The sequence below is a fragment of the Pygocentrus nattereri genome, chromosome 7, assembly GCF_015220715.1.
Source record: "Pygocentrus nattereri isolate fPygNat1 chromosome 7, fPygNat1.pri, whole genome shotgun sequence".
In the NCBI taxonomy this organism is placed as follows: domain Eukaryota; kingdom Metazoa; phylum Chordata; class Actinopteri; order Characiformes; family Serrasalmidae; genus Pygocentrus; species Pygocentrus nattereri.
The window spans coordinates 42,053,072-42,066,731 of NC_051217.1; the positions used below are offsets into that span (position 1 = coordinate 42,053,072).

Sequence of the window (13,660 nt, forward strand, 5' to 3'; positions counted from 1 at the left end):
GGCCTCTCCAAGGTGAATGAGGAGAGCGCTAGCTGATCATTTTGGATAAGGGAGCAATTTCCTGAATGTGATGAACACAGAACTAACGGGGTTTAATAGCCAGTGGTCAAAATGATAACTTACTCCCTTCATTGACTTAGTATCCCTGCCGGGCTTTGTTCCTCAAGCGATCAGACATTTAAACTCAGAAGGACTGATCTGAACATCTATACACACACACACACACACACACACACACACACACACACACACTACACTATACACCCCTCTTTTGATGCTCTACTTGCACAATCTGGCACATTGCTGCTAACACTGTGTTTTCACTGTTTACTCTGGTTTTTCTACCTCAGTAACTGCTGTGCTTATGTCCGTCATCTGACTGCGTGACTCACAGATCACAGCATGTTAATATCTCTGCACCTTATTCCACGACCGCATGTCCAGAATGAGCGCTGTGTCTGTGCTGCACTGTCCTGTCTGTTTACTGTGTCTAATGTCTGTTTATCGTATTTATTGTTTAGTTTAATTTTTTGTTTGCACACGATGTCTGCACATTCACACTTTGTACTTTTTGTTCCTTGTTGCTCCGTGTCGTTCCTGGAGGAACGTAATTTCACTGCACTGTGTACTTGCACATAGAATGGAATGACAATAAAAGCTGCTTGACTTGACTTGATCTCAAAATATTGACTTAATATCTCAAAATTTTCACTTAATATCTTCAAATGTTGACTTAGGATCTCAAAATAATGACTTATTTTCTCAAAATATTGACTTTATATCTCAAAATAATGATTTTCTCAAAATATTGACTTAATATCTCAAAATAATGACTTACTTTCTTGATATATTGACTTAGTATCTCAAAATAATGACTTACTTTCTCGATATATTGACTTAGTATCTCAAAATAATGACTTACTTTCTTGATATATTGACTTAGTATCTCAAAATAATGACTTACTTTCTTGATATAGTGACTTACTATCTCTAATGACTTACTTTCTTGATATATTGACTTAATATCTCAAAATAATGACTTACTTTCTTGATATATTGACTTAGTATCTCAAAATAATGACTTACTTTCTTGATATATTGACTTAGTATCTCAAAATAATGACTTACTTTCTTGATATATTGACTTAATATCTCAAAATAATGACTTACTTTCTTGATATATTGACTTAATATCTCAAAATAATGACTTAATTTCTATATTTTGACTTAGTATCTCAAAATAATGACTTACTTTCTTGATATATTGACTTAGTATCTCAAAATAATGACTTTCTTTTAAATATTGACTTAGTGTCTAAAGATATTGACTTAGGATCTTAAAATAATGACATAGAACCACAAAAAATTTACTCAATATTTCGAAATAATAATTTCTGAAAATATTGACTAATTACTGCTTTCTTGAAATTAAATAGATCATTATTTTGACAAAGAATCTTAAAATCATATGAAAATAAGTAAAAATATTTTATTATTTTAAGCCATTATTATGTCAAAGTAAGTCATTATTTAGAGACAGAAGATCAATATTTCGAGAAAATTAGTCATTATTACAAGACACTGAGTTAGTATTTTAAGGAATGAAGCCTGTTGTTTGCGATACTAAGTCAATGCTAAGCCATTTTTACGAGAAAGTAAGTCATTATTTGGAGAAAGTAAGTCATTGTTATAAGATACTAGATGCCTGTTTTAGGAAAGTAAGGCATGGCAATTAAAGAAGTCTATTATGAAGCCATTAAGATGAAAATGTGAGTCGTCACGTTCAGAACAAAGTCAGTATTTTGAGACACTTAAGTCAATATTTCAAGAAATTAAAGTCATTCATTTGAGATATTAAGTCAACATTAATCCATTATTATGAGAAAGTGAGCCCTTATTACGAGATACTAGGTCATTATTTCAAAATCAGTCATTTTTTGTGATGTTACGTCAGTATTTCAAGAAAATAAGTCATTTAAGTCAAAGCATTAAGTCAATGGTTTTACAATAAAACAAAGAAAACGACTAAAAATCCTTTTTTTAAATGCCTTTTCAGATATCTAATATCACACATCTATCCAAAATGATTATTTTACAAGTGTGATTATTGTAATTTTTCTGTTTTTTTATTATTTTTTTTAATTTTATTTTAATTCCACTCAAATGAAGCTCCGCCCACTGCTGTCAAATGATAATGTATTAGAAAGGCATATTGTGAAATAGCACTTGTAAATAATAGGCTCATAAAGTATTAATGTCTCCAAATCAACAACAAACAAATCCAGCAAGCCTGACATTTCAAAAAATGAGCTACGCTAACAGCAGTTGCCTAGACAGACAGAGAGTTCTACAGTTACAGGCTGTGGTCCATCTGTTTCTCTGATACTTTGTTAGCCCCCTTTTACCCTGTTCTTCAGTGCTCAGGACCACCTCAGAGGAGGTACTATTTGGGTGGTGGATCATTCCCAGCACTGCAGTAACACTGATGTGGTGGTGCTGTGTTAATGTGTGTTGTGCTGGTTCGAGTGGATCAGACACATCAGTGCTGCTGCGTCGCTGCTGAACTAAGAACCAATATCCAGCCAACAGTGTCCTGTGGGCAGCGTCCTGTGACCACTGATGACAGCCTAGTGGTCCTTTAGTTGGGAATTGAATTTAAACATTGATAGCAGGCGTTTAGTTCATCACCAAGTCCGTCCGAAATGGCTGTTTTACAAGGGGGATGAGGACCACAAACTGGGGATGACTAATTTTACAAGGGGGATGACTAACACCGACAGCAGCAACAGATGAGCTACTGACTTGGACTAGAGTGTCTAATAAAAGTGGACAGTGAGTGGACGCAGTGTTTAAAAACTCCAGCAGCACTGCTGTCTGATCCACTCAGACCAGCTCAAGACACACTAACACACCACCACCACCACGTCAGTGTTACTGCAGTGCTGAGAATGATCCACCACCCAAATAGTACCTGCTCTGTGAGGGTCCATGGGGGTCCTGACCACTGAAGAACAGGGTAACACAGTATCAGAGAAACAGATGGACTACAGTCTGTAACTGTAGAACTACAAAGGGCACCTATACAGTAAGTGGAGCTGATAAAGTGGACAATGAGTGTAGAAACAAGGCTTTACATTACGGCTGGTACCGATCGGCCGCAGTGAAGTATTTGACCCCCTTCCCTCACGAAGACAGACCCCAAAACAGTTGCAGTTTTTCCCAAATCTAATTCCAAATTCAAGATACATCATCATAAGGGTGGCTTCCTAGACATTCCTCCGAAAAACCTCGCTCTAGGGATGGCTGTGGTAGTACTGTAGGAAGTGAGTAAGCATGTTTACAACAGATGGTTGCATTTGTGTTTCAGCTGGAGCGGCCCTTTGACCACAAAATGACCCGTGTGGACGATTCTCCAAAAATACCTAGTAGCCTACATGTCCCAACATCTTTGGAATACCCCAGTGTCCCTCTGTGACCATATTTAGCAAGAGACTAGGTAACTGGAAACACCTGTAGCAGTAAACCCTGCCCAGGTCAGGTGTTTGTGAGTGTGCAAAGGTGAGTAATCACACTCTCCAAAGCTGAACGCACCCATTTAATGGTGGGTCAGTGACACTACAGTCCTCCATTACTTTACTATGAGAACACCAGAGAAACATGTTGAGCTAACGCCCAAAAACCATGTGCCTTTCCCCCGGAACTCTCAACTCTGTGTCCGCTGGTTCTATTCGGAGCGTATACTAGGGGAGGCAGGCCCGTAACCATGGTTACCAGTGAGGCGAAGCTGGAGAAATAGCAACGGTGTTCAACACAACGACAAAATACCCAAAAAATATCTTATAATTGTGTTTTTTGGGGTTTATTTATATGTATTAGGAACGGGTGAAGCAGAATAAACGCGCCTCACACGAATTTAAAGCGACGCAGAGCAGAAATTCACCCTTGAAGACAGAAAGGCGAGCGAGTCGCTGCTCGCCAGTTCAGTCAAATGAGGCAAATTTATATGAAATATTAATTATTATTACTTCGTTTGTCGAAATGCGGTCTCATAAACAGCAAGCCAACACCCCAGGACGCTTTCTAACGCCCACGGTAAGAAGTGAACGCAGTCGTGTGGTGAAATCGCTCCCGAGCAATAGCTTGTGAGCCTGAGGCTTAAAGGGCAGCTCCACCGCTATTTTCAAATTTCTGCATAATTCAGTGGTTGAGATGTAAACAGTGTCCTTCGGAGCGGTTTGTAGATGGTTCTGTGTGGAACCTTTTTAAAAGGGGTTAATATAGCAGCAAAAATGGTTCTTCTAGTGTGACAAGCTTCACATTGACACAATAGAAGATGCCTGTGTAGAACTGTTTTCTATAGAGAGGCATGTGAAGAACATTTGTGATGCAAAGAACCAACAAAAGGCAACAACCCAGGACGCTTTTTCACACCCACGGGAAGAGGTGGCCACAGTCATGTGGTGAAATCGCTTGTGAACAATAGCTGATGAGGCTGAGGCCTAAAGGGGAGTTCCACCGATATTTTCAAATTTCTGCATCATTCAGTGGTTGAGATGTAAATAAAGCCACTCACAGTGGTTTGGTGTGTAGATCTACCTCGCAGATTTAGCCATTTTATTAAAAGTCTTAAACCGTCCGTGAACCTATTCGTGTCTTCTGATTTCCATATGTAACCCTGATGATGTGATGAGTGAAATAGTGGACAATCTGGGAAAAAAATGTTTTGGGGGGCTATTTTGCCTTAGAACATCTTTTATGTATCCCTCCACCATGAATGGAATAAAATAAATGGATTCAAATGCATTTTAGACCAAAACTTTATCGCAAAGCTACTGTAAAACAATGTCTTAGACATCCGGCAGCGCATTCATAACTCCTTCACGTAAGACTTTCTGAGAAGGAGCTTAGATGTTTTGAGCTCACCACCACCGCAAACAATTCTGGTTCTATAGTTTCTCCAGAACTGAGCATCTCTCACTAACTAAACCACTCGGAGTGGCTTTGTTTACTGTTTTAACCATTTACTTATGTAGAATTTTTGAAAGAACGGTGGAGTTCCCCTTTAGAGCTGAGTCAGAGAAAGTGCCCAATATAACCATCACCCAGCGTGAGTGTTCACAAAACCACCCACCTTATTGGCACTTGATCATGTATATACACTATATTGTCAAAAGTTTTCACTCACCCATCCAAGTCATTGAATTCAGGTGTTCCAGTCACTTCCATGGCCACAGGTGTATAAAGCTGAGCCCCTAGGCCTGCAGACTGCTTCTACAGACATTAGTGAAAGAATGGGTCGCTCTCAGGAGCTCAGTGAATTCCAGCGTGGTGCCGTGATCGGACGCCACCTGTGCAACAAGTCCAGTCGTGAAATTTCCTCACTACTAAATATTCCACAGTCAACTGTCAGTGGGATTATAACAAAGTGGAAGCGATTGGGAACGACAGCAACTCGGCCATGTAAAATGACAGAGCGGGATCAGCGGATGCTGAGGGGCATAGTACGCAGAGGTCACCGACTTTCTGCAGACTCAATCACTACAGACCTCCAAACTTCATGTGGTCTTCAGATCAGCTCAAGAACAGCGTAGAGAGCTTCATGGAATGGGTTTCCATGGCCGAGCAGCTGCATCCAAGCCTTACATCACCAAGTGCAATGCAAAGCGTGGAATGCAGTGGTGTAAAGCGCCGCCACTGGACTCTAGAGCAGTGGAGACGTGTTCTCTGGTGTGACCAATCACGCTTCTCCGTCTGGCAATCTGATGGATGAGTCTGGGTTTGGTGGTTGCCAGGAGACGGTACTTGTCTGACTGCATTGTGCCGAGTGTAGAGTTTGGTGGAGGGGGGATCATGGTGTGGGGCTGTTTTTCAGGAGTTGGGCTCGGCCCCTTAGTTCCAGTGAAAGGAACTCTTAATGCTTCAGCACCAAGAGATTTTGGACAATTTCATGCTTCCAACATTGCGGGAAGAGTTTGGGAACAGTCTGTTGCAACATGGGTGCACAAAGCAAGGTTCATAAAGCCGTTGATGAACGAGTTTGGAGTGGAAGAAATTGACTGGCTTGCGCAGAATCCTAACCTCAACCCGATGAAACTCCTTTGGGATGAATGAGAGCGGAGACTGCGAGCCAGGCCTTCTCGTCCAACATCAGTGTCTGACCTCACAAAGGGTGGGCCGACATCATATTAAACCCTATGGATTAAGAATGGGATGTCACTCAAGTTCATTTGCTTGTGAAGCGAAACGAGTGAATACTTTTGGCTATATAGTGTATTTCAACTACAGTGTCATGCTTTGAATATATCAAGCGTTTAAAGGGGCAATTTGACCAAAATGAAAACGTAACTATCACTACATCTGTTGTAAACACGCCTCTTCGCCTCCTACAGTGGTGCCGCACTAGTCTTAGAGTGAGATTTAAATACTAGGAAAGACCCCCTTCTGATGATGTATACTGAAGGTAGGAGGAACGTTTGGCTAATGCAGAAGGAAGCTAAATATAAGTGTCTTTATTTATTGGCTTATACACTAAAGGCTATGCAGATTTGTGTGATGCATGCTGGGTATTGTAGTGAGAGAACACAAAGGATATCATGACTTCTGTCGAACTGACGAAGCTTTGGCTTTACAGCCATGAACACTCGAAAACATGGTTCTTTGCATCGCAGAAGGGTTCTTCAGATTGATGGAGAATGTGCTGTAGATGGTTCTGTATAGAACCTTTTCAAAAGGATTTTATATAGCACCAAAAAGGGTTCTTCTATTGTAACAAGCTTTAAATTGAAACAGCAGAAGAACCCTTTTTTGTACCGTAGAGACCTGTATTCTGAAAGGCTGTACAGAGAGCCATCTGAAGAACACTTGTGATGCAAAGAACCATTTAATCATGCAAAGGGTTCTTTAGCGAAGAACCATTTTTAAGAGTGTACAGAATAGTACACAACAGAAAATATGACCCCATTTCCAGAAAGGTTGGGGCGCTGTGCAGAATGTAAATGAAAACAAAAATGCAGTGATGCGCAGATCATTTAAACTCTATACTTAATTGAAAAAAGTACAAAGACAACATATGAAATGTTGAAATTTTATTGTTTTTGGAAAAAAATATGGACATTTTGAATTTGATGCCTATAATTCCAAAAATAAGTTGGGACAGGACCTGTTTGCCACTGTGTTTCATCACGTCTTCTTATAACAACACTCTGTAAGTGTTTGGGAACTGAGGAGACACTGCTGTAGTTTTGGGAGTGAAATGTTGTCCATTCTTACATGATATAGGATTTAAGCTGCTCAACACTTCAGGGTCTCGTGTTTCTAAGTGGCATATGTTTTTAGAGGGTGACAGATTTGGACTGCCAGCAGGCCAGTTTAGCCTCCTGTCTCCTTTACTATTGAGCTTTGCTGCTGTAACATATGCAGATTGTGGTTTGTCACTGTCCTGCTGAAATAACAAAGCCTTCCCTGAAGAAGACGTTGTCTGGATGGCAGCATATATTGCCAAAACGTGTATCTATCATTCACTGTTAATGGTGCCTTCACAGATGTGCACATCACCCATCCCATGTGCGCTAATGCCCCCCTAAACCATCATGAATACTGGCTTTTGAACTGTGTGCTAATAACAAGCCTGGTCTGTAGCTTAGAGGACACAGTGTCCTTGATTTCCAGAATTTCAAGTGTTGATTTGTCGGACCACAGGACACTTTTCCACTTCACCTCAGTCCATTTTAAATGAGCTCTGGCCCAGAGAAGGTGGCAGCATTTCTGGATCCTGTTTATATTTGGTTTCTTTGTATTTTAGAGTTTTAACTTGGATTTGTTGATGCAGTGATGAACTGATTTCACAGACAGTGGTTTTCAAAGGTGTTCCTGAGCCCATGCAGTGATTTCCACTACAGAAACATGTCTGTTTTTAATGCAGTGCCGTCTGAGAGCCCAAAGACCACGGCCAGCAAATAATGGTTTTTGGCCTTGTCCCTTGCATACAGAGATTTCTCCAGATTCTCTGAATCATTTAATGATATTATGTACCGTAGACGATGAAAAACAAAAGCTCTTTGCTATTTTATGTTGAGAAACATTATTCTTGTTGCAGTATTTTTGTGCAGTTGTGCAGTCTTTCACAGAGCGGTGCTTTTTTTTAATATCCAATCATGTTACTGATCTGTTGCTGATTAACCTTCAGGTTTTTTTTTAGTATTACACAACTTTACCAGACATTGTTGCCCCGTCCCAACTTTTTTGGAACTGGTTGCTGCCATCAAATTCAAAATGGGCAAATATTAAAAAAAAAAATTCTCAGTTTTAACATTTGACATGTTGTCTTTGTGCTATTCTTAAATAAATTTAGGCTTTAAATGATTTGCATTTTACGTTCATTTACATTTTGCACAGTGACCCAACCTTTTTGGAAATGGGGTTGTATTTCAGATTCTAGGTTTAGCTTGAAATGCCTCATTAAGGAAACACACTGTTGTTAGATAGCCTGCTGACCTCATGTACTTTATAGCATATATAGGATGTGCAGTGGCCTCAGAAAGTATTTGGACATTTATGTTGTACTTAATGTTGTTGGGTTCTTCTGCAGGCTTTCTCCACACATCTACAATCAGTTCGATGTTCTGCAAAAGTTTTTTTTTTTCTCTGAAACAAATTTATTTTGTTAAACATTTTGTAAAGTGACCTGAAGGACTTAATTAAAGTTTGCCCCTTTTAAATTTTATTATGTTTATTATATTAAAATTTCTCTTTGTGAAACCCGCAGGTCAACAGCTACAAACTGCACATTGCGGCAGTGAAGTCTTTACTACCTGAGAGAATGTTGCAGAGGCCGGTATGTGGTCCATTTTCTTATACTGGAGTAAGGTAATGTAAGGTAATGGGAAGAAATATAACATTGAGGTTGTTGGAGGTGGATAAGTCCCTGTTTAGCCCACAAGCCAGCCCCAATTCATTTGCCACCTCATTTACTTCACAGCTTGACATACGGTTGACAAGGGACTTGACAAAAGCCAACCTGGATGCCCTGAGAGTTAATCCACCAAGGCAAGGTATTACAAAGAATACAAAGAATAGTGAGAATGGATATCTGTTCTAATCTCAAGCACCACTGCTTTATGCCTCTTGTGAATTAAACCTTATATGTTGCTGGTTTCTTTCCACTTTACCCAGCTTAAGTCTCCTTTTCTGTGCTCCTTCTGCAGATATCAGGCTGAATATGTACTGCAGACCCCTTCACGCCCCAGTGCTGGCCTTTGTGAATGAGTTTGTGGGGCCAGAGCGATCTCTGTTGCCCCCTCCACCAACTGCCCCAGCTGGGGTAATGGGGGACCTGGGGACCCAAGCACACAGGGGGAAAGTACAGCGTGCTATACGCAGCGCAGGAGCGTTCTTTTCCCACAGTAAAGCCCCTTTCATCTCACATGCTGTCGGTGAGTTAGAACAGTAACTCAACACCCTGGACGGGTCACCAGTCCATCGCAGGGCAGACTCACAGACATATACAATCACACACACATTCACACTCAGGGGCAATTTAGTGAGTCCAATCTGAGCTAAATCATATCTGAGTGTGTGTTTAGGATGATGGTGTACAGCCCTGTGTACAGTTAGGGGAAATGAAATGAAACAGCAGCCTCCTGAATTGGGTAAGAAGCCTCCTGAATTGGGTAAGAAGCCTCCTGAATTGGGTAAGAAGCCTCCCTGGTGAATCTTTGTGATGCAGAATATGTTTGAGAATTTTTGTGTAATTTATAGTTTTTCCAGTTTTCAAAAATTGTGTTAATAATCAAGGAACAGCACTAATTAGGAGGAGAATGTTCATGAACAAACTTTAAGTTGGTTGTTGTACCAGGTGGTTGCTAGGCTATTACTATGGAATCCCAGATGATTTATAAGATGTTGCAGGGCTGTTGCTGTGGTATCCCAGGTGCTTGCTAAGGTGTTGCTAGGCCATGCTATGGTGTACTAGGTGGTTGTTAAGGTGTTGCTAGGCCATTGCTGTTATCCCAGATTGTTTCTAATGCATTGTATGGTTATAGCTATAGAATCTCAGGCAGCTGCTTGGCCACTGTTATGGAAACCCAGGTGGTTGCTAAGGTGTAGCTAGGCCATCGCTATGAATCCCAGGTGGTTTATAAGGTGTTCCTAGGCCATGCAGTGTGTCCTAGGTGGTAGCTAAGGTATTGCTAGGACATTGCTGTTATCCCAGGTTGTTGCTAATGTGTTGCTTGTTCAATGCTATAGAATCCCAGGCAGGTTTTGCTAGGCTCTTGCTGTGGTATTCCATGTGGTTGTTAAGATGTTGCTAGGCCATTGCTATGGTATCCCAGGTGATTGCTAAGGTGTTGCTACGCCATTGCTATGTTATTCCAGGTTGTTGCTAAGGTGTTGCTATGCCATTGCTATGTTATTCCAGGTTGTTGCTAAGGTGTTGCTTGGTCATTGCTATGTTATTCCAGGTTGTTGCTAAGGTGTTGCTAGGCCATTGCTATGTTATTCCAGGTTCTTGCTAAGGTGTTGCTAGGCCATTGCTATGTTATTCCAGGTTGTTGCTAATGTGTTGCTAGGCCATTGCTATATTATTCCAGGTTGTTGCTAAGGTGTTGCTAGGCCATTGCTATGTTATTCCAGGTTGTTGCTAAGGTGTTGCTTGGTCATTGCTATGTTATTCCAAGTTGTTGCTAAGGTGTTGCTAGGCCATTGCTATGGTATCCCAGGAGTTTGCTAAGGTGTTGCTAGGCCATTGCTATGTTATTCCAAGTTGTTGCTAAGGTGTTGCTTGGTCATTGCTATATAATCCCAAACAGTTGATAGGCCATTGTTATGGAATCCTGAGTCGTTGCTAAAGCATTACTATACCTGTATTGCAGAGTTTTATGGTTATAGCTAAAAATCTGTGAAAATGGTACCAAAAAAGCATAATAATAAACAAAGAATCAAAAAAGAATTCCGTCCCTTTAAAGAATTTGAGAGCTTGTTTACGTTATGTCTTAAAAATGCTGTTTTTTTATCCAATGTGAAAAAAATTAGCCCAGACTCATCCCGTTTTTTCTTCTAATCAAACGATTCCTAATTAAATTCCTAATTAGACCCTAGCCATTCAGTAAATGCACCGAGATTAGCTTTGGCACATCATTCGATCAGGAGAGAAAATAAGGGGGGCGGCATTACCTTAGGGGGCTTCTTCCTCCCAGGTAAGTCTACTCTGTATATCACTGCCTTTTAAATGATTGGATTAACTTTTAAAGATTTTTTCTTCTTTTATGCAATAAAGGAATGACTGAAATATCGATTTAGGTGCTATATTGAAGATTTCAATATCGGAACAACACGACGTTTAAAGGCTAAATAATGTGTTGGAATTTGCTTTTTGTTGTAAATCCTCCTCATGCTGTCTACCTCGTATTTATATAAATACCTTGTATTTCACACAAACTTGATGTTGCATTATTGAGAACTGTGGTTTGGTAGTTTATGATAGTTGAAGCAGTTCTTTATTCTGCAAAATGGTTGTACTTTTATATCAAAGAGTAGCTTTAATTGGTTTTTGTGCCATTTGTTATTATTCTGAGTTCAAAGAAAAATACCCGTAAGAAGTTTGCCTTAAGTGACGTCAGCTCTCCAAGGTTCAGTTATCCATGCATTAAATGACAAACTGCTGTTTTGCGAGCTTGAGCTTTTTTTGAGCTGATTGAAGGTTAACATTATGACGATGTCCTCTCCAGGCGATGCAGTAGCGCTGACTGAAAGAGCCACTCCTGGTTTCCCTGTTGCTTTCTGCTCCAAGGATGACTGTGCTGTCAGTCTTGAGAGACTGGATCTGGACCGGTATGTTGTGCTGTTGGGGTTACATAGCGCTGTATATGTATGTAGCCAATAGGGGGCAGCAAAATCCCTGGCAAGAGCAGGGAACTTGAATTATGTTTCTCTTTTCTAAAGGATCCACTTATGAGGTTTCTTATGAACCAAAAACAGCCGCACTTTATTTATACATTTATATATTTAAACCCTCACTTTATCCCTTAGAATTAAACAGGTTATTTTTCTGCTACTATATATAAACAACCTCTCTTTTCTGATTGACTGCCCTGTATTACTCATTCAAAACACAGTCTGAACCGAAACACCTCTTATATTTTCATCATAAATGGGTGGAACTAATTTGTTTGGACTAAATAAAAGGATACAAGCAAATGAGTAAGTTTTGAATAAAATCACAATAATAATACATTCAAAATAAGCTATTTTGGCAGCTTTATTTCCATATACGGTCTTTAACATATAGCGTTTACATTCTTGCATTCCAAAAAGTGATATTCCATGATATGGGCCTTTTAAGAGGTTCAGATCTTTACTCATTCTAAGAAACCTCCCCAATGTAGTAGCCTTGTGTATGTATATATACACTGCTCAAAAAAATAAAGGGAACACTCAAATAACACGTCCTAGATCTGAATGAATGAAATATTCTCATTGAATACTTTGTTCTGTACAAAGTTGAATGTGCTGACAGCAAAATCACACAAAAATCATCAATGGAAATCAAATTTATTAACCAGTGCAGGCCTGGATTTGGAGTCACACACAGAATTAAAGTGGAAAAACACACGACAGGCTGATCCAACTTTGATGTGATGTCCTTAAAACAAGTCAAAATGAGGCTCAGTATTGTGTGAGGCCTCCACGTGCCTGTATGACCTCCCTACAACGCCTGGGCAGCTCCTGATGAGGTGGCGGATGGTCTCCTGAGGGATCTCCTCCCAGACCTGGACTAAAGCATCCGCCAACTCCTGGACAGTCTGTGGTGCAATGTGGCGTTGGTGGATGGAGCGAGACATGATGTCCCAGATGTGCTCCATCGGATTCAGGTCTGGGGAACGGGCGGGCCGGTCCATAGCTTCAATGCCTTCATCTTGCAGGAACTGCTGACACACTCCAGCCACATGAGGTCTAGCATTGTCCTGCATTAGGAGGAACCCAGGGCCAACCGCACCAGCATATGGTCTCACAAGGGGTCTGAGGATCTCATCTCGGTACCTAATGGCAGTCAGGCTACCTCTGGCGAGCACATGGAGGGCGGTGCGGCCCTCCAAAGAAATGCCACCCCACACCATTACTGACCCACTGCCAAACCGGTCATGCTGAAGGATGTTGCAGGCAGCAGATCGCTCTCCACGGCGTCTCCAGACTCTGTCACGCCTGTCACATGTGCTCAGTGTGGACCTGCTTTCATCTGTGAAGATCACAGGGCGCCAGTGGCGAATTTGCCAATCCTGGTGTTCTCTGGCAAATGCCAAGCGTCCTGCACGGTGTTGGGCTGTGAGCACAACCCACATCTGTGGACGTCGGACCCTCATACCATCCTCATGGAGTCGGTTTCTAACCGTTTGTGCAGACACATGCACATTTGTGGCCTGCTGGAGGTCATTTTGCAGGGCTCTGGCAGCGCTCCTCCTGTTCCTCCTTGCACAAAGGCGGAGGTAGCGGTCCTGCTGCTGGGTTGTTGCCCTCCTCCGGCCTCCTCCACGTCTCCTGGTGTACTGGCCTGTCTCCAGCCTCTGGACACTACACTGACAGACACAGCAAACCTTCTTGCCACAGCTCGCATTGATGTGCCATCCTGGATGAGCTGCATTACCTGAGCCACTTGTGTGGGTTG

General features: G+C 41.2%; 1 protein-coding gene across 3 annotated transcripts in view; it reads left to right on the plus strand.

Moving 5' to 3' along the window:
- LOC108439017 (leucine-rich repeat-containing protein 49) overlaps window positions 1–13,660 on the plus strand; it is a 91,293-nt gene that overhangs the window by 801 nt on the left and 76,832 nt on the right. For 2 of the 3 annotated variants that reach the window (XR_005130492.1, XM_017717181.2), the window contains exons 1-5: window positions 3,766–4,092; window positions 8,765–8,833; window positions 8,978–9,050; window positions 9,204–9,431; window positions 11,727–11,829. Coding sequence is in view for 2 of the 3 variants with exons in the window: in XM_017717181.2 (XP_017572670.2) it covers window positions 4,039–4,092; window positions 8,765–8,833; window positions 8,978–9,050; window positions 9,204–9,431; window positions 11,727–11,829 (527 nt within the window). In the remaining variant the exon portion in view is untranslated. Of the gene's footprint in view, window positions 1–3,765; window positions 4,093–8,764; window positions 8,834–8,977; window positions 9,051–9,203; window positions 9,432–11,726; window positions 11,830–13,660 lie in introns of those variants that run through there. The other variant, XM_037540260.1, reaches the window with a different exon arrangement.